We start from the raw sequence: 26,491 nt of genomic DNA, 5'->3' as shown, positions 1-26,491 counted from the left end.
TTTGTTGAAAATCGATTCCTGACAGCACCAAAGCAAATGTCAGCTGCTCGCCATTTGTCTTCTGAAAATGAAATCCTTCAGTACACAAAACGTGTGGGGTGGAGTAGAAATCCCTAACAGTCAAGCTGTTGTTCACGTAAATGCCTGGATGATCCATCAAAATATTGCGACCTTTTCTGCAACCATAAGGGCGTTTCTCGGTCCCACGTCCGTCCAGATAGATGTTCCCGCCATGGCCCACGCGATAAACCGCTTGCGCAATGGACTGACAAGGGAGACTTTGGCTGCCACAAGTTTCAGTGTCTTTTCCATGAAGAGAAACATACACATTCAGAATGTTTGACCCTGAAATTTTACAAATCAGATCTTAATAAAGTATCATTAGGAAAATAGCATGAAGAATTTCAGAGCATAATGATTAATGAATGCCTTTTCATTTAAGGTTTTCATGTTTCTCAACCGTGCTGTCATTTAATTGGTGCATGCCAAACTTTCCTGGTCTTCTGCCCATAAACGATCTGTTATTGTTGTTGTTTTTTTAAATTTCTCATCAAGTAAGAACTTAAAAGTATTTTTCTGAAGGACTAAATGATGAATAATATGTCTGTAAAGGAAGAACAGTTCATAGGATGAATGGACAGACGAACTGACCAAATGCAAGGTACCCAAGTCCTGTGGCAGCCATTTTCACCTTTCCTTAAATATCAAAGCTGCATTTGAGCGCTTTGGGCGCTGCAAGGAGCTTCGTATCAGCAAGAGAAATTAGTGAGTTCATGTCTACCGGAGATAACCATGTTTTTTATAGTAAGTGTGTCATTAAAAATAAAACAAATTCCGGTAAGCATACACATGGATCAGAGTCCTGCTTTCCAAATCATACTATTACAATTCTATAAAACATAAAATTTTATGAACAGTGTTATAGCATGCCGCGGAGACTGTCAAAATGATTCAACCGATGCCATATTGCGTATCTATCACTGACAGATCATCGAACAATTTGCACTCGGGATAATATGTGGGCTTATGTGGGACTAATTTAGCCTGCAGTGCAGGCGTCTTATTAGTGCGAGCTAACGTTATAAGCTCGCGATCGTTGATCCGACCGGCCATGTTTGATTTTGAGTTTGAGTGGACGGTGAGGTAGGGGGCGGGGGAAGGGCGATAATCTTTATTTCACCACCCCTACCACTCTCCTTATTTCTGACCGACAACCACTCCTTTGGTACAAATTTCTTTCTCTCCACAGCCTTTCGCTGCCATTAAAATCAAAGATGGCGGCCATTATTTTCGTTAAGAAAATACTGAGCACTCGCTCGCCAAAATTACGCCTGCAGACTGATTTATCGTCTTAGTTTTGTTTCCGGTCTCCGCATTCAGCTGAAACCAACTCGTGCGTGCTTTAAAAGTGAAAAAGCTTGCACAAATTATTTCTGAACTTCCCAAAACGTTCTAAGAAACTGCTGAAATAACAAAAACTTTTCTTGGGTTGGTGACAGTATTGAGGAGGCAGCAATCAAACGTGAAAGGTCTTTTGATAAAAAAAAAAATGAACTTATGATTCTCATTTGCGAAGTTACAAATTGAACAGAACGACCGGATGCATCACAAAACTCTGAAAAGTTGTTCTGTTCATTATAATCATTATATGAGAGATTATTGTCCACGATTATTATTTATTTTTTTTCAGACGATTTTGAGCTTAATTGTCCCCTGCTGAGGAATTTTCCGATATCTAAGTGGAGTTCTGAATAAAGAAAAACCTGTCAGACATTGTGCTTTAGCTCTCTCGAGCTCGAAATGTCACTCATTCATAGGATGAATGGACAGACGAACTGACCAAAAGCGAGGTACCCACGTCCTGTGGCAGCCATTTTCACCTTTCCTTATATATCAAAGCTGCATTTGAGCGCTTTGGGCGCTGCATGGAGCTTCGTATCAGCATGAGAAATTAATGAGTTCATGTCTACTGGAGATAACTATGTTTTTTTATAGTAAGTGTGTCATTAAAAATAAAACAAAGTCCGGCAAGCATACACATGGATCATAGTCCTGCTTTCCAAATCGTACTATTACAATTCGATAAAACATAAAATTTTATGAACAGCGTTATAGCATGCCGCGGAGACTATCAAAATGATTCAGTCGATGCCATATTGCGTATCTATCACCGACAGGTCATCGAACAATTTGCACTCGGGATAATATGTGGGACTAATTTAGCCAGCAGTGTAGGCGTCTTATTAGTGCGAGCTAACGTTATAAGCTCGGGATCGTTTATCCGACCGGCCATGTTTGATTTTGAGTTAGGGTGGACGGTGAGGTAGGGGGCGGGGGAAGGGCGATAAACCTTACCCACCCCTACCACTCTCCCTATTTCTTACCGACAACCACTCCTTTGGTACAGATTTCTTTCTCTCCCTAGCCTCTGTGGCCATTGAAATCAAAGATGGCGGCTATAAGTTTCGTTAAGAAAATACTGAGCACTCGCCCGCCAAAATTACGCCTGCTCTGCAGGCTAAGACTGATTTATCGTCTTAGTTTTGCTTCCGGTCTCCGCATTCAGCTGAAACCAACTCGTGCGTGCTTTAAAAGTGAAAAAGCTTGCACAAATTATTTCTGAGCTTCCCAAAACGTTCTAAGAAACTGCTGAAATAACAAAAACTCTTCTTGGGTTGGTGACAGTATTGAGGAGGCAGCAATCAAACGTGAAAGGTCTTTTGATAAAAATGAACTTATGATTCTCATTTGCGAAGTTACAAGTTGAACAGAACGGCCGGATGGATCACAAAACTCTGGAAAGTTGTTCTGTTCATTATATGAGAGACTATTGTCCACGATTATTATTTTTTTTTTCAGACGATTTTGAGCTAAAATGTCCCCTGCTGAGGAATTTTCCGGTATCTAAGTGGAGTTCTGAATAAAGAAAAACCTATCAGACATTGTGCTTTAGCTCTCTCGAGCTCGAAACTTCACATCCGTCATAACACGTTGCACTTTCTTAAGCTCAAAATTAAGCAAACAGCTATTTTTATTTCATCTCTAAACTCAGAAACTCAATAGTGCCTATTTTTCCTCGTTCCCCTTAATTTAGTACGATTTTGATGTGATCTCAAAGGGGAACAAGGGGAACAATCATTTCAAAGCAATGATTGTTCGCTCTTAGAGTGAAAGCTTATGAAGTGATATTTTTATCCGATCAGCAACAGTAAGAATTCCAATCAAGCTTTAAAATTGACCAACAATTTTGGATTTCAACCGGACAAGCTTAACCCTTTAACTCCTAGATCAAGTTTGCAATTCTCCTTACTGCCAACCATACACTTCTTACAATGTTAGCTCATAGAATTTAGAACTAGATCAACTAGTTATCCCCAAATTGATATTTTTCTTTATTCTCATCACTTGTCTGGTTGATATATATATATGTTATTTGCAGGCTGGGAGGTCGGTATGGTGAAAAACTGTGACCGTTGAGCATTTTCAAGACCGAGGTCACAGTTTTTCACCATACGGAACGACCCTTAGCCGGTAAATAACATATTTATTTTTTTGAAACTTGACGCAATTCTTTCCGAAAGAACCCGAATGATCTTCCATAAACAGAACAGTTTTTTAGCGAGTAAAATATAGTTAAAATAGAGGTGATGCAAATTCAAGAGAGATGCCTCAGCGAAACATTTTCATTTCCGTAACGATAATTTAAAAGGCTTCCAAACAAACTTTGAAACATTGTATTAACAAGTATCTGTCACAATCTGACACCTGTCAATTAGAGAGCGCATCAGTAAAAAAAGCGTAAGAACATTTGAAAAACAACGGAACTAGTTTGGCAGGGACTGTCACGACAATGTTTTCTTCAAAAACAGTCAATGATCTAACGGAAAGTATTATTCACTCTCATCGACTATTCATTCATGTACGAAGATTTACCTCTGTTCATTAAGTAAACGGCGAGGACAGTAATTGTGAGTAAATTCAATTTCTTCATTTTGAAGTTGTGAGAGTTTGCTCGTTTGTTTGCTGCAATGGCGTGTGTAAATCTGGTCTTTCCTTCACAAAAACTAAATTCGAATGGCACACTCCAACGAGAGACAAGGGGATTTAATGCGGCCTTTTCTCAAAAACTTCCTTCAGTTTCTGTTGTGCAATTTACGGTACAAATGTTCAAATTGAACGGACTTGGAAAGACTCACCGAGAGCGTATATTTGTTATAGAACTTAAATTAAAACTTCGCTCGCTCTTTCACTGCGAACAAATTGCTTGAGAAAATTCAGGTATCAAATGAATGAAAGTTCCATCGTCGTTCCATTTTAACTGTAACCAAATACCTCACGTTTTAACTTTCTAGGTACTTTTTGTGAACGATTAAAATTAATTGCAGACGGTTTTAGGCCGCTTGTCAATCAACGTAATGACACTATTGTTTATACAAATTCATTCTGAAACCAATATTTTTCTGTCAAACAAAGTGATTTGAGTGAGAGAAAAGAGAGGATTCATAAGTTATTCATCGGCTTGAGGTAGTGACCGACGTGTTTGCTTCAAAATACTGCCCAGCCGGAAAAACTAGATATGTTTATGAAAAATGGCAACGAAAGTTGGGATGTACTTGGCGACTCACGAAAGCGTTACCGTGGCCCGTGAGCAGAGATAGGAAAATACTGACCGGGTAAGGAACCAATCAGATTGCAAGATTCGTTACCGTGCCCTCTCAAAAAGAGTTAATGTATCGGTATTTTAAGGAGATATTCTGTCTTGGTTACTCATTGGGGGTTAAAGGTTTAATGATGTTAAAATTTACTGTTTCAGTTTTTCCTCGTTAATAGTTTTTACTGCCTAAGTGGCCCCGGTTTATGTTTTCGTACGAGTCCAAATTCCTCCGTGCTGCAAAAGTGAAAGAGCTTCGAAAGTTGTATTAAATTTAGCTGTGAGAAAGCATTGCAAGCTACAAACATTTTAGATGAGGTAGAGCCCCTTTTAGCTTTAGTGAAGTTCAAATAATGAATGACTGCTAGAATGTTTGTCCAAGAATAGTTTAAGTGGAGAACTAAGTTCCAAAGTAAGTGTCGATTTGAAGAGATAACAAGAAATCGATTCTAGCAGTAAGGTAATGACCATCAAGTACGAAACTAATTGGATCATGACAAATTAAAATACCTGAGCTTTCGCTTGACAAGGCCAAAATCAAGATAGCCGGTAACAAACCGTTTACATACGTCATGAGACTCGTCAACACTTAGCCCTCATGAATAATTATGATTTCCTCCTCTCGTAAGACCCAACTGTTTCGAACCAAGAAAACTCAAGGAACTAAAGTTAGGTAGAAAGCGAAAAGCTAATTCGCAATTTCCGGTGTCGTCACAACTTCCGGTGTCGTCACAACTTTCAACTTGTCTCGTAATTTGATGAAAAGTAATCAACCTACTAAATTTGGTGAAATTTTCGAAGATCTCTATCTTCTTACGGCTAAACGGGTCACACTGTCCCGCGGCTGGCAAAACATTGAAAGCGAAAGAAACATTCTGTAATTTTGATTTAGCATAAAAGTTCATCAGCGCATTTCGGTGCATTTCAGCGTATTATGGTAAACAGTCAAAACAATTTTCGGGTCTAAATATTCAGACTCAAAACCTTATTGAAGAGCACTTCTGTAGCGCAATCCATTTAACCGCCTTTATAATTACTCGCAGTCGGAGCTTACGCTCCACAAGAACTGAACTTGTTCTCAAGGAAAAAGGGGATAAGTTTCTAGAGAAACTGCGTTGCTGCGTCGGTGAGGAATTAAAAAAGATATTTTGGTATTATCAACCCACGTCATAATGGAAATTGCTCACCGTAAAGAGTTTCAAAGCTGACATGGTTAACGTCAACCCTTCGTCAGAATGAAACTCTTTACGGTGGCCTAGTTACATCATTAACTCAATTGATAAAACCAAATTATCCTGTTCCCGTGAAAACTGGAAAAAAAATTCCGTCCACGTGGACAATCGCTTTAGACAATAGATTTATTACCAGAGGAATTTCAGGAAATTTGGCAAAAATAACATCTCATTAAAGTTAAATGAAATGTTGATCGATGTATTCGTGGTATTTCTTTGCCTTCATGGGCCGTTTGAAGACGCCCCAAACAGCTCGTGAAGGCGAAAAAATATCGCAAACGCAATGATTCACTCGTATGATTACAGACCGAATTGGACTCCACTCGGTCCTATTACCTATATTAATAAGCCTGTTTGGTTGAACTTGTTGTGATCAATTTGAAACCTCGCTGGTTAATTAATTGAATCTCACTAATGCTAATCGGATGCAACGTCATTCGACATATCGCACGAAAGTACCATTTGAGATGTAAAACTCAAGTACCAGGCTCAGCTTATGATGAGACGCGATCGTTTGCTTTGGCTCCCCTTTAACTTCTGTATAAATCGGTGGGAAAGGCTATTTGAGTTGTAAATAAACGTCTCATTAAAAAATTTACAATAAAAACAAATTAAACGAAGTATAGAGGCTTTCGAGAAAGAAACGCTTGGAAAGATAAACACTGTTAGATCAGCGTGTAACTGTCGGAGTCTATAGATGAATCAAATTTAGCTGTTTGTTTGATTTTGAGCTTTAGAAAATGTAACTTATTAGGACGGATGTGAAGTTTCGAGACCGAAGTGACTAGCGAGGTTTACTCGTCATATGCTACGTTTTTAAAGAAAGTCGTTCGCTAAATATATTACTCTGGTCAGACCTTTTACTGAATCCACGTCAAATTTTCCATCAAAAGCCATTTACGCCCAAAGCGTTCTACCAAATCTCAAAAGAAGTGCTGCATGCAGACATTTTCTCTGTTCTGCTGTTCCGCTAATCCATTGGTCCAAAACCAAGAAGAGTTTCTGTTTCTTTGACAGTGTCTCAGGACTCACAGCTAAATTTAATACAACTTTCGAAGCTCTTTCACTTTTGCAGCACGGAGGAATTTGGACTCATACGAAAACATAAACCGGGGCAACTCAGGCAGTAAAAACTATTAACGAGGAAAAACTGAAACAATAAATTTTAACATCATTAAATCGAGTCAGGGTTGTTTGATGACTTCTCAGATCGTTTTACGTACCGGCGAGTCGTGATAGCTCGGAAGGTGCGTTTTAAAACTTTGTACATTTCTTAGCCATCCCATGCAAAACAACAACGTGAAATCACCACAATTTGCGTTGTCTGTGAACCGAAACCGCGACGGCAAATTATTTTAATTTCCATTTGGAACTCAACGCTTCCTTTACACGTTATGCTGAAGTTGGGGTGTGGCGCCGTATGAGACGGTAAACAAATGCAGTCATTTTTGAAATTCTAATTTAAGGCAGAATTTCATTTTTTTTTCCTGACTACTTAAGGTTCCTATTACCGCAAAAACACCAACATTTTCGTGGTCTGAGAACGTAACGTAAACTGCGACGACAAATTATGGATTTTCCATATTAAAGGCAACACGGCACACTAACGTTATGCTTAAGTTGTGATGTGGCGCTGCAAGAAACTATATACACAGTTTAGATCTCTTTTTGTTACACAAATATATTATCAATCATTCATCCCTCCAGCGAAACAGTGATAATTCGAAAAAATAAAAACCAAGAGAGACTTTTTTACGTTCTCGATGAAGAAATGAAATAGCTTATCCTTAAGAAATGTTGAAACATTTTAAGATTTAAAAATAAAAAAGATTAAAAATTCGCAACAAAAAGGAAAACCAAGGATTAATGCTTATAAACTCTAGAAGTCCTCTTGCAATTTCCCTAAAACACTTTCTATTCTGTAATCCGTGACAATTTCAGGATCAAACGTTGCGAATGTTTGTGTTTCTTGTTATGGAAGTGACACTAAAACTTGTGGCAGCCAAATTCGTCCCTGTCAGTCGATTTCTCAAGCGGTTTATCGCGTAGGCATTGGCGTAGGTCAGGGCGTGAAATTACCAATGTTATATTCCGTAAATGCAAAGCCAGGTATGGTTGCATGATATCAATTGGAAGAACCGCTTAAGGCGCACCGAAAAGTCACTGGTGTCCCCGCAGGTTATCATATCACACTCTTTCCTCAGTGCGACGAACATTTGTTTTTCTCGGTTCCAGGTGTACGCAACCACTAACCCAACGTAATGCGCATGCTCTCCGTTACGAATTTAAAAAATGGCGGACAGGTCAAAGAGGGAAATTAAAAAACACAAAGCGATTTTGCAATGAATTCTCAACATACACCCTCGTTAGAAAGGCGAATCCACGGAAGAAAGTTACAAAACTGTGTGATATTGAGATCGATATGATATTAAATCGATACCGAGGGCCTGTTTAATTGCCTTCCGCCACGATTATTAGCTTTCTTGACAGCTTTCTGAAGGCAGAATACTTTCTTTCTGAAGACTTCTAATATGGGACCATTGATTATTACACCTCGTATACCTGATTGCTCAAACACTTTGTTTACGATTGTTGAAAGGACCGACTCATGGTTCTCCGTCTTCGTCTTGACATTGCTTTGAAATAGTATAGACAAGTAAGCTGAAACGAAAAATTAATCAGGGAAGTTTACGAAAAATCCAGCAAACAAGCTTTAAAAAGGCATTTATTTAGACTTCATACTTTAACGACTTCACAAATCTTACTTGTTTATCTTGTAAGTAAACGATGGCAGATTAATTCCAGAAGCGCTTTCTGAGTTTCCCGATCCCTCTCCTACTGCTTTCACACTTACAAAACAGGAAAAATCAAAAGGAGGAAGATACAGCTGTTTTGAAACGCCATTTGACGAAGGTAAATCTGCTTTTTGTTCGACACTTTACATATCAAAACAAAGGAAATTTGTTCCTCTTTTTGATTCTGGCGGTACATTTTTAATTTGCGCCTGCGTAAGAGATATCGCCCGAGACCCTTCGCTCGGTCGTGTTTTGATCAAAAACGCCTTGTTAATTTCACGCAACCGCTCGGAGAAAAGGTAAAAATGACGAGGGAAAAACTTTACCTTCAAGTTAGAAAATTAGCGAAATAGAAAGCCACAATATTATAGTTTAATATTTCAGAGGTACATTGAGTGCTTTTTCCGTAGAGAATCCGCACGATGGTAAAACATTCGAAAATTACACTCGATTTGAGTGGGGTGTTGAAGTGGGCGTGGTCACTACATTCATGTTAAGAGTATTTGTACCCCATGAGTTTGATATGTTTACGCTCAGAAATGTAACTGTTCAACAATGGGAAGGAAATCATGGAGAACATACACGCCAGTGCGTGGCTGTAGACGTTTTACTAAGTAGTGAAATTGTGACATTAACTTCTACATTCATAAAGGAGATGAAAAGAAGCGGCTATGGAGCATTAAGTCTGGTTACCCCTGGAGGTAAGAGTAATATTACAATTTCAAAATGCATTTTCAAGGATACTTCAATGAACGCAATGAGAGAAAGGATTGTCAAAATAGTCTCTGGAAATAGGAATGCAGGGATGGTAAAAATTTGGGACAGTCTCATAAAAAGTACAAAGAACAGAAAAGTAGCTTTGACGATAAGTCTCAAGTACCGCATTGAACTATTCAACGTTACATCTATCTCTTTTAGATAAATGTAACGTTGAAATGTAAAGAAATAAGATAATCTAATATCGCTGTAGAAGCCAAAGCCATCCGAATGGTAGTCGGCCAATGTTTCGATGTCAGAGACTCGTTAGAAGCGTTGCACGACCGCTTTATGTATATTTTAATAAGTATAATAATTATCTTCATTGTAGACGCAATTTCATTCAATAACTTTGATCTCATTATTTTGAAGCGTGCTCCGATGAGTTTGATTATTTATCTGTTTTTTAGTCGAATTTTGATTGGCTCGTTATCACGTGTCTTTTTTCCCATTTGTGTCACAACTGTTCTTATGATTTCCTGACACTCAATCAAAATGCCCTCCAATCCGTCGATGAGTATGCATATTCTCCACACTACTTTCTAGACATTTCTCTAGGTGCCGACAAAGAGAATTTGTTTAACAATCTCGATCAAGAGCTCCTTTAGTTGGCGCTTTCCTTTACTCTCTTCATCTAATGTGTGATTGGGGACTGAAATTGTAAGGAGAAATTAAATGCCAATCACTCTTAGGGGTCAGTGTGAAAACGAAGGAGTTGCTCTATATCAAAATCAACCATGTTCATTCAAGCGCATCAGTAACTCAACGAGCCTCATATAAAATCTTTTTTGACCAGGTATTCTGATATGTATTAGAATGAGTTTGTATCAAAGTAACCACTTGAGCCGAGAAAAGATACTTGAAATTCTCTTCTCGAGGCTGAGACCAGACATTGCCCCAGTCCACCCCTCACATCTCACTCGATCGAGCGTATTCCTTAAGCTTCATACCTCACGTCTAACCCGTCACTTCCGGAAGTAAATTTGTCCTGTTGGTACAATGTACGTGACGTTTAGAACTTTTTGCGTATGACGCAGAATGATGCTTGATCATACATATACATGTACCTTACCAACTTCCGTACCATTCTACTAATCCTCAGCCCCGACAATAAACTTGGAATGTTGGTACAATGTATGTAACACAACTTTCGGTAAAAAGATTCTTAACGTGTTGGTACAAAATACGTGTCACCCCTGAACTCCTTTGCGTTTGACATCACAAGCTTGATCAAACATAAACCTCTACCCTATACTTACACATTCATCCTAACCTCCGGAAATAACATTGACGTGTTAGTACTCTGTTCGTGACTCAGAACTCCTTGCGGTGAAGAGAACAGATTCTATTTAGCACGTTTGCATTGTTGTTAGTCTGTGTTCGGCATCAGCAGCGGAGAAAGGTAGACGATCTCTTCAAACAGCGTAACAAAGATTTCATCAGTGAGCTGTCTGACAATCAGTTACCGCGTTGAAGGTAAAATCGAGTTTGTTTTGAAAATAGTTGTACGTGCGTGAGTCTTCCGCCGTGGTTTGAGTAATTTTACAATTTCAAATTCCTATTTCTGTCGAATTTTTTAATCAAAGGAGCCATTTTTAATTTTATCTGAAACAAATCTGAAACAGTACCAAACAGCAAGTTTTAGCAAGCCTTGTATTATAATAAAGCCTTTTATTATATTATTTGATAAAGCGCACGTATTTCTTTTCAAGTAAGTGTTTGCCTTAGATATGTAGAATACTTGCCTTCGTAAGAACGTACTAACTCTCTAGACGCACACCTCGAATTATATCGATCTTGATGATTAAAGGGGGTAGGTTTCTCAAAAAAAGTGTGGTGCTGCGTCGCTGGGTGGTATTATGAACTGGGCTGGTAATGTAAATTGGCACCCTGCAAAGCTGACGAGCGTTTGCTCTTCATCGTGATCAAAGGGAATGATTTAGGCACGATTTAAGCTTATTTGGAAAGCTCAGGTGAAAATTATATAGTACAAATTGTGAAATGCCACGCAGTCTCGACGCAAACATTTTTGAATACGTAACACGTAAGACTTACATATTACAATATTCACACAGCAACACGCACAATTCACCTGCTGTCAGTTCTAAGTTGTAAATAAATTCAGAAGACATACATATCTTGACGGTTAGCGGCCGATGAAGAGCAATGTTTCGTATCAACTTATGTGTATGAATGAAAAACTTGCCTTTTGAGGCCTATGAGTTACGAATTTTACTAAAAAATTCGAACTAAATAAAAAAGGGTCATCTTGAGGCAATCTCGTATTAGTTTACACATAGTTAGTAGAGGAGACTAGAGTAGTCTCCTCTACTAACTATGGTTTACATAAAAATTATCTCGTGTCACGTTCGTCACGCATGGAATGAACTCGAGTGTGAGTTAACATATAGGCGTGCTCAATAGCTGACATGTATCGGCTTCCGGAGACCAACATCACGATCGTGTACGATTTAAGGAACGCCATTTAACAAAACACTTTAAACTATGGCCATTTTAATCGCTATGGCGCTTCGGAAAAGTCAATTCTGCTGACAAAATTTGCATTTAGAGTTATCATTTTGGCCACCCGTGCCCGCCGGTGATGCTTTAATGTGTTAATGTTCATGTAGAATTTATAATCTACAGTTAGTATCATTAACACTCCTTCGTTTCCTTTAGTAAAAATCTGCCTCCTACCTAGTTCTCCAAGTATTTAACTTTCAGATACCACATGAAACCTTCAAAGACAGCCCCCGCCAGCCTTTACTTCTTTATTTCGATAAATTTTTTTCTAGCCACTAACTCACGATTTCAGGTCACCAAAGGCCAAATTTGAACAAAACAAGGAAAAAAGTTGAGTTTAGAACTCTATAGAATATACCTAAAGTCGTATTTGAACTGATTCACAGATTTCGATGAAATTTCCGCACAGCTCCATATACTGTTGTAAACAAAACAAATCTGTTTTCCCAATGGCGATGTATTGTTTTTGTCATTGTTTACTCTATCCAAGAACTTAATGCATAGTGTAGTATGGGACTGTGCGGAAATTTTATCCATATTTCAATTAGGATCGATGGGAAAAAGCGAATCTCTATTTTCAAGGTATAGCTTCGATACTACGTATGCGTCACTACTTTATAATAAATTTATTTTTTTCGCTTTTTTCCTTCGTGTTTATAACTGTTTTGTGCTGTGTAAACAATGAACAATGTTAGTATTAGAATCGAACATTATTATTTTTCAATCTGCAGGTCCGAGTTGTATGGTCCAAGTTGATATCCGCAATATGAACACAATATTTCTTCAAGCAATAACAGGTAAATTTATATCTCTCATAAATGTACAGAAAGAAATTAACGTATAGTCAATGGTTACATAATTATGTGCAAGGCAGTATGCTTTTGTAAACAAATAATTTAATGATGCATTTTTTCTAGTGCTTTTTTTTCCCCATATATCTCAATAAATTTTCTGGCTCATAAAAGTAAATATGATCAAGATTGTCAAATATTCAATTAGCAAAACTTACCTACCTGTATATTGCTGTTACAGAATGTATATCATGAACTAACTTTTTCTTTTGTTTTCTCAGTGTTTCTAGCAGTGAATGTTGGCCTTGTTGGTAAGACACTTTTTATTCTAAGTATCTAAATTGTGAATTTCTCCCAAGTCAGTCAAATCTTTAGTCATTGATTTAGTACACATGAACAGGATAGTTAAGTACTTTATCCGTACCTGCCACAAATTGACAAATTTGTATTTCATTGGGATCAGTCTTCAATTTCAGTAATATATTGATGGGGTGAATTTGTGGAAATAACCTCAGATACTACAATGACATTGCCATACTGTGTACAGGACAAAATACCCCATCTTTTAACCCTTTAACTACCGAGATCTGATAGTTAATTCTTCCCTCTAGCTGCTTCATATTTCCGTGTAAATAGGTTACGAGATTTTAGTGTCAGATCAAGATAACAACTTTGACCTGATAAGTATGAATATTCTTGTAACCTGTTTGCTGGATAATGTTTATATATCATAGGGAGAAGATACTTGTGAATCACTTCTAGGAGTTAAAGGGTTAAAGGTTTCCAGTGCATGAAAATTTTGCATACTGTCCAGTTTCACAGGCATGATATCTAGACTTTCCTGTAAATGATATTGACATGCGCACTGCCCTATTAGTTCACTAATTATGCTATCAGAGAATTTTGTTTTATAATTACAATTAACTTGAAATGTGGAGACCATGCCATGAGTTAATAACCCTTTACACCCTTGCGTCCGAGTGTATTTTCTCCCTACTGTTCTCTACACCTTTCATAAGGTACTGACAAAGGAGAATTTGTTTAATGAGAGCTTCTATGGTTGGAGATCATTGATTTGATTCTCTTGACCCTAATATGCAATTTGAGGGTGGTATTGTAAAGAGATATTAGATGCTAGTTACTCTTATGAACCCTGACTATTAAGATAGTCAAAACTATGAATTCCACATGAGCTTAATGGCATGACAAACTTAAATTAAAAGTTCTATGTCTAATGAAAGCTTTTTTGTTTATCATTTATGATATTGTACTGTGACTGGTACACAGTAACTGTTTCACTATGTTTGTCTGCGTTCATAGAATCCTTAGGCTGTGACCAAGATTACACAAGTTTCAGTGGCACAGTATCCTCACCATCATTCTCAAGTCGTTCAACTTATGAAAACTCGTTGGATTGCACATATGACATTAAAGGTGGAAGTGGATATGGCATAAAACTATCGTGGTCAACATTTGATGTCAGGGGTGAAATGCCAGACTGTTCTGAAGATTCAGTGGAGATTTTCATTGGATGTGTGTCTAACAGGCATTCAATTGGAAAATACTGCTCTGAAAATGGATACAAGCCATTTGATGTTTACTCATCAGACAACTGCTTGCGCTTAGTGTTCAAGACAAATGCCTCTGGTGGTGGCAAAGGATTTCAAGCGTCTTACTCATCATTCCGTCTATCTGGTAATGTTCCTCAATTAATAATCAATTCTTGAAAAAAAATTTGTGTTAGAGAGGACACAGTACTTGACAACTGAAGCTGTGGTAATGGGTGGGTACTCAGTGATAATCATGGAAAACCTGGAAAGTCTTATAATAAGACTAAATATCATTTTCCTAGCCTGATGATTTCAGGAATTTTAGTAGGGTACTGTAAAGTTATGGAAAATACTGAATGTGAGAGAAATACTTTTGAGAAACTGCTCATAAAAAATTACCATCACAATTTTTTTTTTTTTTTTACACTTTGGAACCAGCTTCTTGGAGGTATAGCTCTTGGAAAACATACAAAGAGTAGTCTTAAATATGGTCACAGAAGTTGTGGAAAGTTATTTCAAAAGTGCACAAACCCTATGGTAGTCTGCCAGAAGAATTTAACATTTGGTAAAGCTGTGAGGGTTCTATTTTATTTAAGACACTGAGGGCAGGACATGTAAGCAAAATAAACAAATTATTAAATACAATTCCATTATGAAAACTAAATTATGCCCTAACTGTGTATTGCCATCACATGTTTTACTTGATGTGAAGTTGAACAGTGAACATGATAACAGCAAAAATGGCTCTAATTATGTATGCAACACTTGTGTTATTATGAGCAAGGGATTGATCCTGTCACTGTGAAGATGGTTTGAATTTCACTATTAGACAGACTTAATATTAATAACAGCTTTTCAATACAAATTTATGTATCAAACAGTCTTGATCGATAATTATGTATCTTATCTCTAAGAGATGGCATTTCTTTGCCTTAATGCATACCATATATGGATGTAATGCTATATAATATGTATATCATATGTTTTTATTGAGGTACATGTATTTAAATATGTTAAGTGCAAACTACATTAACTGGTATACCATTGTTTTATGGAATTCACAGATCGTCAAAGTGGTGTAGGAGGTATGTGTTCAAAGCTGTCAAAAAATTATATAGAGTTCTGTTTGTATTTTCTTCCACTTCCTGCATGCTACAAGAACCCTAGCTATCACCTAACTGTATTTATTATCAATATATGCATGATCTCTAGCTACAATATAATTTAATTGAAAGCAATGCTCTCAGTTATAAGGCAGAACCATTTAACTCTCAGATCAAATTTTTAATTCTCCTTATTGTCAACCACACAATACTTATCATGTTAGTTCAGAGAATTTAGTGTTGGATCAACTAATTACCCCAAAACTGATATCTTTCTTCATTCTCAACACCTATCTGGTTGGTATTGTATTGATATTGAAAGGAGAAATTCTGTCTCGGTCACTCATGGGAGTTAAAGGGTTAAGTATGAGAATTTGAGGTATACATTTTTTTTTACTTTGCCTTAAAAGCTCCATTTTATTCTAGTTTTAATGTGTCCTAAAGCAAATCGCCTATATTTATTTTGACATATATATTTATCAAAGTATATACCTACAAATATGGAGAGATGACTAGCAATAACTATTTAGAGAGGGGCTGTGGAGCAGCTATTGATGGCATGGCCTTTGCCTGTAATGATTGTTATACTTTGATGTATCGACAACAACAAATTAAATATCTTACAACTAGTCAAGTTGCTACATTATTCAGAGTAAGTTAATACAAACAGTCCCAGTATAACATAACTAGAATAATGGTTATTGAGTTTGATTTGTAGCATTTTTTCTCTTTTTCTGAAAAAGAGAGATGTTTCTCAACAAAGACCCTCACTGCAACATCTGGTGTGATAAGCTCTCCAAATTGGCCCCAAGACTATCCCTCCTACAGAGACTGTTACTGGAAGATTGAGGTTGGAAATGAGAGGAGCATTAAAATAGCTTTTATGGACTTTGATTTGGAATATGATATATCATGTGATGATGACAAACTCAAAGTTAAAGGTGGGAGGAATTTCAGTACTCTTTAAAAATGATCCAATTAACAAACAGATTCCATGTCGCCGTGGGTCTTTTACGACAGTAGTAGATGATAGAAGACATCAAAATGCAGTAAGAACAAAAAAGTAGCAGAAGAAATGCAGCAAAGTGTGTCATTGATGTTCCTGCCACATTTTGAAGTCTTTTGTGATCTATTACTGTACAGGCCCCCGGCAACATAGAATCTATTTGTTTTATAATTAAGAGACTAAACATTGTTAATAATGGTAATAAGACTGAGTGGAGTCCAACTCAGTCTGCAATTATACAAATGATTGACAAAATTGGACAGCTGTGAAGCGGGAGTCCAATTTGTCAATCACTTGTATGATTAACTGTTATCAATTAATCATAACCAATACAATTTCTGAAAAAAAAATACAATTAGGACAAACATCTCCAGTAGGGACAATGTCTAAAGCAAAAAAATTGGAAATTTCCCAGTTTTTTCTTTTTCAGGGTAAGTGGTTTTTGCAATGGTTATTGTGATCAATTTCCTCAAATCACATTTGAGGAAATTGTAATGGTTATGCTTAATGGTGATATTGTCTTTGTGTCAGTTCTTCAATATGTGATTCAGTGTACGAGTAATTCAGCTTATTATATATAGCTTTAATTGTTATTTCAATGCAGTGCCACAGTCAGGAAGTCATACATCTCTTCTAACTCTGATTTTACTAATTGAACACATTAGGATTAGACTCCACAGCACTTAAATTTGTAACTTAACACTCTAGAACTCTAGATATTTTTGTTTCCTCGTGGCTTGAAAACCCAAATTACATATTTAAGAGAATATATTTTCACAAGTGTATATGTGATTACCTCCAATATATTTCATGGAGAATGAGGAAAAAGATCAGAGGAAAACACAAGCGTCAAAGTAAATTGTTGTAGCCATTAATTAATTGCCTTGGAGATCAGAACAAAAAGGGACAATAAAATTTTAATTCCTCTTAAATTGTGTTATTATTTTTGCCTTTTAGATGGAAATGATCATGATTCATATGACAAGTCTAAAACCCTCAAAGAGTCAAAGTGCGGTAAAAAAGACCCATTCTACTTTACATCATCAAAGGAGAGAATTTGGATCAGATTTAAGTCAGACAGGTTTACTAACCAGCGGGGGTTTGTTGCTGGCTACGTCATGTATGATAAAAGTAAGTGCTGCGCAAATAGTCTCTTAGGGCTCCGAAGAGTTTCCTGAATTGTTTGCTCTATTTTATAAATCCATTCGACTTTGCGGCATCGTAAGAGAATTTTATTGATGGTGCAGTTGAAAAGTAATGTCAGCCAAGAATTAATCCTCTTATTCTGAAAATATGTAAGGAAAATTTTTAATTATTTGGAATTGACAAGCCAGTTGCATTTAGTTTACAAATTCAAAGGTTTTTCGAAGCTGCACGGAACTATTGAAAATTTTTTACGTGACGTTTCACGAGACAATATTGTACGTAATGGTGTCCAAGATCTCATGAGGTGAGAACTGAACTTTTCCCTCTTCACAAGTGCTCCATACCTTTCTTTGTATCCGATAGGTAAGTTCCGATATCATTCTGTTTTGGTGCAAAATTTCGTAACTTTTGATCCGGTTCCATTTTGAAGGTCCATCCTATGTTATCAATCGCGTTCAGAAAAGTGCGACGTAGCGGCCGTCACTCCGTGGTTTGCGCAAGAAAACAAATCTTGTCCACTCCATATGCCCGCCATATTGCAGAAAATATCCCAGGCGTTATACATTTGGCCTTCGCGGACTAAGGGAAACTAGAAACCAGGCTTCCTAGCAAGCTGACGAGTTTTGGATTTCCAAGCAATAATTATGTTGTTGAATATCGCTGTGAACTCGACCATAAAGCTTCAACACTCTTTTTAGCAAATTAGGAGTAGTATCAGTACTGGCGTGGTATTTTGGGTGTCGTTTTTTCCCTTCGATGAACCGCCATTGTTAAGACCGAAACATCACATGATAGGCATAAACCAATCAGATATTTCGAAGGACAATCAGAGGGTTGACAGCCCATTTGATATTGCTGAGTGGCCCTGCGATCTTTGATTCGACTTTTCCGACGACAGTGTAGTAAAAATATAGGATAATGAAACATATTTTTAAGTTACGTATATACAGGCGTTTAAACCTTTGATTGAGAATAATTACAACAGGTTGAGATGTCGCTATTTTGACCTTTCAGACTTCTTTAGGAGATTCTTAATTCTTCCTTCCTCAGTTAGGCAGTTCGAAAAAATATTATCTATTTCATTGAACAGCCCCCGTTAGCGCTAAGACTGTTGGTATCGTGATTGGCGTCTTGGTGGCAGTTGTTGTGATTGCCATTGGTGTCTTCGTCTTCTACAAATATGTTTACCTAAAGAAGGTCAGGGCACGGGCGCCACAACAGATGGCTGTAGCACATTCTACTTCCCAACCTCAGCAAGTGGCCATGTACCCTCCTTCTGCAGGGCCTCAGCAAGGTTACGCACCACCCCCCTACAATCAAGGAGCGGGAGTTCCTTACCCCCCGCAAGGTAGGTTGGTTGAAACTGTTGGTCATCTCATTGTCAGGGTCCAACAGACGAGGTCAAAGTCTAGATCGGGGATAAAGGATGGTTTAGGGGCAAGGGTGCTTGTTTCCACCTCTGTGGTACATGTTCTATTCTGGAACCTGGGGCCAAACGTGGGTTGAGTTTGTTATTAGTTCTCGTCCTTTCTGGGGGGTCTCTCTTCCAGCTTGCTGTTTTTCCCTTCTCAACAAGAAACCACGATTGCAAATCCCAAGAGGATCTTTAAAACAATGGATAAATAGGCACCGTGTGGAAGCGTCACTTCTTGAATCCAATTTATTTATCAATCATTTTTAAATTTTTTTTTTAATTTAGAAAAGAAAAAAGTCCAGTCCACAAAACACTTGATTTCCCTTCCTAGAACCTGTCCGATATATAACTGTTAATTCCAAAGGCTACAATTGTAGTGACAGATCACTCTGCGTTGCAATACTAGGAGTAACAACATAACAACACTGTAAAGGAAGGCAGACGTTGTTACATGAACTTAAAGTACAATTAATAAGTACAGTGAATTGATTTAATGTCTAAGTGAACATTCAAAAGCTTCAGAGAATCTTTGAAAAAGAGCATATACTGAACTTCTCTGTGCTGTAGATGATACACTTAGACCTCGAAGAGCTGGGGGCCTTGAAACCGAACTTTACGCTTGAATTGCAGAAACATCTGGGGTATACCCTCCTCCAGGACAACCGTACCCACCTGGACCCCTTGGGGGCGAGGCAGCATACCCCCCTGGACAACCGGGTGGAGCACCTCCTTACCCCACTGGACAACCAGGTGGGGTGCCACCCTACCCTCCACAGTAATCCGCGCGTCAAGTAAGTGTATCCCTCTCTTTGGAGAGGGTTTTTATTGCAGAAAATAATAGGACTCCGCTTGACCATAGTACTGACCTTGTAGAACTCAGTTATTTTTCTCTAGATCGAATATTCCCCATATTGCGCTAATAGACATAATGACAGGAATATTACAATATTACAATGTATGCACCACGCTCGACTGCATTATTTAAAGAACTTTACAAAGCACTGACAATTATGAACCAACTTTTCCTTTAATTTCTTATATTGCAGTGTGACTGTTGTGGACGGCTTTTGGGAATTTTTTTGCAGCTTTTAATACGAGAAAAGTGAAGGAGAAAGATCACGATCGCCATCTCTTGCCTAATTTTGCTATTTTGCCACTTGATTCGTGTTAAAAGTCGGAAAATAAATAAACAAAGTAAGAAGTGTGAATAAAAAAAAATAAAAAAGAAAAGATCTGGTTTATAAAATAGACGGTAACAATAACGAATATATTATTGATAATGAATATGATAATAGTGATTTTGTGATAAATTAAACTCCTTGTGTTGGATATAGAGCGAGTAGAAATTAGATAGGCAACAGTCAGTAACCATTAGGGTACTATGATTGTGTCCTTTATCGGAACTGGTTAGCTCACATGACCACCACAAACCGCATAATATCAAGTCAAGGTCTTATAATTATTCGATCTAAAAGAAATACATTTTCAGAACGAATGCAAATCAAGTCTTCATCTCGTAATTGAATTAAAAAAACTTCAATTTAAACTTTCTTCTGTGGCGGGTCGTTACAACAGTCTCACTATACTGATTAGCAGATTCTCCAGGTAAGCGAATTTAGAGACAGAAAAACAAAAACAAAATAACTTCTTTCTCACTTCGATTCTGCTGAAAAATGTGGAATCTATTTATTAGTTTCATAGTCTAATTCTAACAGGATACGATGGTTTCTTTCACTGTGGTTTCTTTTTCTCGAAAGTGAACTGCAGATTTGCAAACTAATGGGGCCGAAAATTCTCCAGATAACGTCATTGTGAGAAAACACTGTAACAGGAATTCATTAAAAAATCCGGATAGTTATCGATGAGAGGAACATTTCATTACAATACTTATGTACATGTACTTCCAAACATCGATTGATTTCAAAGTGTCAATTGATCGAGAGCCAAGGGAATTGAGACTATTAATCATCTGTGGGGGGAGGGGTTAAATAATTTATGGGGGTTCACATGGTTTTCAGGGGGGAAATAAGGGGGGACTTGGTGTCGCTACTCAGAGAATAAATGGAGGGGGGGGGAGGGGTAAGAAAGGTGACTGCCAATGAGGGGAAGTCTTCAGAATACTACAGAGTCTTAGGAGGGATCAAGTATATTTTTTTTGCGACACGACCGACCTAAGGCGACAAATAACCGATTAGCAGACAGTTTCTTGCTCCAGATCTTCATTGCTGTATTCCTTTCCTGGGCTTGGCTTGCTTTCTGTTTCTGCTGTTTCAAAAGTGACATTTTTCACTGGGCAGTTGCCTGTTGAGGACCCTTTCCGACCTAAGAAGTCAGACTTTGCCGTGGATTCTCCCACTGAGTGGTCATGTGATATTGGTGTCACACTCCTAGTCCAGTAGCGTCGTGCTGATTGGTCAAGATTAGCCTTCCTTTTCAATCGTCTTTTCTCTAACATTTTTTTAACTAAAGCTTTTCCCGCAAAAAGCAAAAGAGTTGAGAATATCACGGCCAGCATGATGAGGACTTGAGGTTGAAAGTCGACAGTCTCTGTGTGTGGAAACGAATCACACATTACGATAAGTTTTCATTTGAAAAGTGCTTTAGTGCGATAGGTCTCTTAAGACCTACATACAACAAATAAATGTGATGTATAGATTTGGAAAATCCTGCCCTTGACCGCTCTTAGTACGGAGACTTAATATCAAAGATGGTAGTGGAAATCAGGTCGCTGGCTTCGAACGGGATCTCGACGAAAATAAAGAACTAAGACTGAAAATTAAAGTTAGGTGATTTTTGAAAGTGAGTCAAGACGGAAAGGCGAGAATCAGTATATTCAACAGTTTTCGGCTTACAGTTATCGATAAAACACTTGCGCCATTTTTAGCGTATGGCGAAGAATGTGTAATGCATCAAATCATTACATTCGATATCTACATACCAGCACTGTAGGTTACAAATCCGGCCATAAATCCCCGATTTCCAGCCTCCGCATTACTTTTGAATTGTATGAATACTGAGTCTCCCTCAATCGTTAGTGAAAAGGGGTCCTTCCTTCCACACTGCTTGGAATTTGTCACTAACCTTCCTTGATTAAAGAAACAGTCGAGATAAGCGGGTGAAGACGCTTTTGCCAATTAAACTTGATTGACTTAGAGCTTTCAACAGGCCACAAAATTCTCATATGCTAATAGAGGCCTAGTACTCCACTTAGTTCTGTTTAGCTCTTTGTTAGAACATCGTATAGCTTACAGGTCTGAGGTTCGATTGCTTGTAGACGAATCAGTTGTTTTATTTTACCATTACCATTTTTCGCTCTATTTGGGATTCCAGTTTGCCTTTCATTCGAAAATACCTCCCCCATGGCTAACACCCTCCCTCCCCTCCCTCCCCTCCCTCCCGCCCTGTGTATACTCACCAAACCAAACAATAAAACGAACTAAGACAAAGAAACTACTTTATCCATGAGGTACTTACTTCCTGGTCTCACTTCCACGAAGTCGGCTTCTGAGCTTGCGTTCGTTGATCTGACGTCAAAATCAAAGAACAGCAGCTTGATATTATAGTCTTTCCGCGTAGTCACGTGCCATACACAGTCTACGTACCGGGGGTAGGGTAGAGGCCAGTGTGGCGAGAAGACATTTCCATATCTTGCATTGGCATAATAATCCTTGCCACAACCGTCTGTAAATGAGAAATGTAATTTTCTTTCTTCTTTAGTTTCTTATCAGTAAATTTTTAGAAATGTATAATTGAAGTCTTAAATTAATGTTGGCAGAATTAGTGAGTTTTATTTTAGATGTTCTCAACAATTGAAAAACGTCAAAAATGAGTGATTATTTTACAGCTAATCCAAATATTTTGACTTAAATAGAGAATTGGCTGAAACAAGGTGATAATTTCAAATTTGACGTGCTCATCCTTTAACTCCCAATTATTCATCATTCGCCCTAACGAAGGGCTAACGCTCGAAACTTCAACTTTTGAACTCTTTACGTTGGCCAATTTTCGTTATCAACTCAGTTGATAATACTAAATTACCCTGTTATACTCTCCCACCGACGTAGCAGCTCAGTTTCTTTAGAAACTTACCCCCTTTATTTGTTTGCAAAATAACTTATTGGAATGTTAGTAAGTTACATATACATAGCCTCTGGGAGTTAAAGGGTTACTCTATCATAAAATGCTTTTGATATCTCTTCGCAATAATCTGTTACATTTCGTTTATAAGCGGTTTACTTACTATTATGCCTAGATTTTCCTTTAATTTCTTAGTGATTCCATGTATGATAAAAAGAAAGAAATTTTCAAAGACCAAAACTTGTAAGATTGAAATCAATTTTCTCAGAAACAACGCTAAATTCAATTTTAAAAGAATATCATTTTGCGAATGATGACACTAAAGAGTAATAGTAAGGCAACATTGAAAAAGCGGAAAGATCTAAAAATCCTTGTTATCGTCCATGGAAAAATGTTTAGTCTTGAATTATTTTGAATTATTTTCTGCTCCTATCATTGCATGACTATTTGAGGAGCAATATCAGTCAACTCAGAAGAAGCATTTTTGTCTTCCATTTCACCTTGAGGGTGACAGTTAAACAAGAAGATCACAAATAACTATACTTACAATAATTCTGCGACAAGGCTGAGGAAAATGAAAGATAGCAGAAATTTTGTTAACTTTTATCGGCATCATTAATTAAGCATGAAGTACACAACTGTCTAAAGTAAAAAAAATATCAGTATAAAAAATATTATCAGGGAGCTTAGTAATAAGTGCACTGGAAGCCAGAGCTCTCATAAACCAACTTTCTTCCTTTGTAGTCAAACGATTTTCACACATGTGCTAACTAAAGGATTAACGTTTTAAACGGTGGGCATGGCACGGCAATCGCCATTATTATGCTAATATAATGGGAATATTTCATTAAACAGTTTTTTGGGGACAGTCATCCTCAATAGGTTTTCTCATCACTTCAGAATTTTCCTTTTTGCGATAAGACCTCACTGCTTTCAAATTTTAATCCTGTGGTCAATGTATATGTGAAATTGGTTTGACTGTGAAAAAAAATAAAGTTCTTTGGTTTATGAGCGCTTTGAATATAGTCGGGAGGTGTCTCGGAAAACCTTTTTGTAGTCATCTTAAATCTAAGTTGCTAATTATTTAGTTGCTGATTATTTAATTCGTGTCATACTTCTCTCAGTGCCTAACTGAATGCATATCAAACCTTATGGCTTTATGAACCACTCGCCTTTTGTTCGTAAGCGTTGGTTGAAAACAGCTGTAAAATAGGGCACACCATCGAGCAAACTGCTTCCTTCAAATCGGAAATCAGACGCGACGATGAGCCTTATTTGGAGACAGTGATCAAACGAATACACTACAGGCATAGACAACTTCCCGCAAAATTTACCGATAGACTTTGATGGATTGCAACCAAGAAATAATTCGATATAATTTCCACCGAAGCACTCTGGCATGATTCCAGCGATGTCAAATGAAGTGAAACGTAGCTCAACATGGCGAGGTGTGTCGACTTTCATAAGCTGAATGTTCCACTTGCAGGTGTACCCTGTGGAGTTCGTTTGCTTCGCGGGAGGGGTTAAAATGTTAATCGTTCCATTGAGACTGGTTATGTTCATGTGGCATGCTGTAAATAAAAAAAAAAGATGCATAGAGATGGATAAAGGACTAGTCATATAATTTAATGAGATATCATGGACCATACTTATTTTGGCGGATGTGAACTGCGAGCACATCTCGCTGAGGAAAGTATGTTTGCCAAAGACAAATCAACAGGATTTTTGCTTGTCTCTCAGGGCAGATGGGGTGAATTCAAGCCTGATATCCAGACCAATGATTGGCCTTTCTCTACAGGTGTGACAAATCTCTTAAGAGTCTGGCAGTTCTCCTGTTGATTCAAATCTATTTCAACTTAGTTGATTGTGGTAGGCTGAAAGCTAAGACTTTAAGTAGGGCTATGCTCTTACAACGACAGATATAGAAATAAACTCGTGAACTGTCAAACATGAAATTGGATTTGAGGAAAATTGTCATATATCTCGGATCGTAATCTAAAGTATATGGAAATTTGGAAGCCTCGATAAAACGCCTTACTTTTCATTACGCGTCACAGACACGAGTTGGGGAAAATGAGATATTGTTTGTTTCCGCACGCTGATAATACTAATTTGCCATCTCCTTTATTGTACAGTTTATTTTCAAAGCAACAGAAATATAAATTTGTAAAACGTTGAATTTTTCAGCAGCTTACTTGTTTCGTTAGTAATATGAGCTACAATGAGCCGAAGCCCAGAAAATTCTTTTTGCAAAAGTGTAAATCAGAATCATTCCATGCCTAAAAAATCTTTCGATATTTTTTTGCAAAAATTAATAGCCAGTCGAAGATGAATAACCTTTTCAATTGATATGAGGCGAATTCATAGCCAATATCTGCTCCGTTTGTTAGAGAATAAAAGAAACCTGGCGTCAGATTATCTTAGGAGATAGGAAAAATAATAAATACCTCGAGTGTCTGTAAAGTGCCGTGTAAATACAACAGCAAAACAGATCACAGTGTTTATGAAACCCATAAGTGATTGCTCTCACTTGAAGCTATTTCTTTCATCGTCTTTCACGAGGCTGAAGTCCTCTTCTAGAAAAGAAAAGATAACACCACCATTGAAAATAAAGATTAAAGAGAGAGATTTGCGAGCGTTTCACGTGAGCTTAACCAGGAGAACATTTTAAAGCTCTGGTGAAACGAAATAAATCCCTTAAAATCATACCTCAATAACAGTTGATTTCCCAACATCTGAGTTTAAGGGAAATTAAGTCCTAGTTCAACAAATACATTTGCATTTGTAAACATTCAAAGCTGCTAAATTTATTCATCCCCTTAATCAATTTATTCCTTTTCATCAGTTTTCCTGAATCACTGGCAACTCTTGAGTATTTTGTGCCTTGGTATAGCGTCGTTTCTCATGAATTCAAATTTTTACGAGACATCTCTTAGTTCGACCCTTTCATTCATGACATTTAAGAGCGCTCAAATCAAGGAGTTTTGAAAAATTAACATCACCTTCAGGCAGTGTGCAAGATGGCTTAATTACGAGAAGCTTGCATCTTGAAAAGAAAGGCAAAAGGCACAAACAGAAAAATTATATCAGAGGAACATTTCTTCCTGTAAAAACAAACTTACCATCGTTAGACGAATCTCGATGGACCTTCACAATGTGTCAATTCGATCAGTCTACTTTTGTGTATTTCAACTTCACAAGGCGAGAGTTTTCCAAGTGACAAAATGGTTGTCTTCAATAATTTATCATTTCTTTCACTAGCTTCGTTTCAAAATTTTCAATAGTAATTTTTTTATTCATTTTTTAGAACGTTCATGTAATTTACAGCGACAGATAACCAATTTTGTGATCCTGGAAAACAAATTTCCGTCCAGTCTTTTCGGTTTAGATCATGTAACATTCATTTTTGCTCTTTCCTAGTAAAATCGGACTTTCTTATGTGATTAG

General features: G+C 37.5%; 2 protein-coding genes across 4 annotated transcripts; one reads left to right on the top strand and one right to left on the bottom strand.

Annotated features, from left to right (window-relative positions):
• Positions 1-10,603: 10,603 nt before the first annotated feature.
• Positions 10,604-20,829, top strand: LOC131787208 (tolloid-like protein 2). The gene is made up of 10 exons (XM_059104296.2): positions 10,604-10,910; positions 12,689-12,754; positions 13,030-13,059; positions 14,069-14,443; positions 15,363-15,383; positions 16,145-16,342; positions 17,365-17,538; positions 18,644-18,901; positions 19,598-19,758; positions 20,014-20,829. Exons 2-9 carry the CDS (start codon positions 12,700-12,702, stop codon positions 19,744-19,746), a joined length of 1,260 nt encoding a protein of 419 aa, XP_058960279.2. The 5' UTR covers positions 10,604-10,910; positions 12,689-12,699; the 3' UTR covers positions 19,747-19,758; positions 20,014-20,829.
• A 98-nt stretch (positions 20,830-20,927) lies between these two features.
• On the bottom strand, positions 20,928-26,269 carry LOC131787220 (protein tolkin). Of its 3 annotated transcripts, none has more exons than XM_059104314.2 (7): positions 26,167-26,269; positions 25,492-25,620; positions 24,217-24,615; positions 23,592-23,609; positions 22,442-22,648; positions 21,906-22,052; positions 20,928-21,514 (listed from the first exon to the last, which is right to left on the bottom strand). In XM_059104314.2, exons 2-7 carry the CDS (start codon positions 25,556-25,558, stop codon positions 21,159-21,161), a joined length of 1,194 nt encoding a protein of 397 aa, XP_058960297.2. In that variant the 5' UTR covers positions 25,559-25,620; positions 26,167-26,269; the 3' UTR covers positions 20,928-21,158. The 3 variants fall into 3 exon arrangements, with proteins under 3 accessions (XP_058960297.2, XP_058960306.2, XP_066016987.1); XM_059104323.2 differs by lacking the exon at positions 26,167-26,269 and adding an exon at positions 25,754-25,774; XM_066160890.1 differs by lacking the exon at positions 21,906-22,052.
• Positions 26,270-26,491: the final 222 nt, after the last annotated feature.

Source organism: Pocillopora verrucosa, chromosome 14, assembly GCF_036669915.1.
Source record: "Pocillopora verrucosa isolate sample1 chromosome 14, ASM3666991v2, whole genome shotgun sequence".
Classification (NCBI taxonomy): domain Eukaryota; kingdom Metazoa; phylum Cnidaria; class Anthozoa; order Scleractinia; family Pocilloporidae; genus Pocillopora; species Pocillopora verrucosa.
The sequence above is the reverse complement of the archived record's forward strand: the minus strand, read 5'-3'. Positions and strand labels throughout refer to the sequence as shown.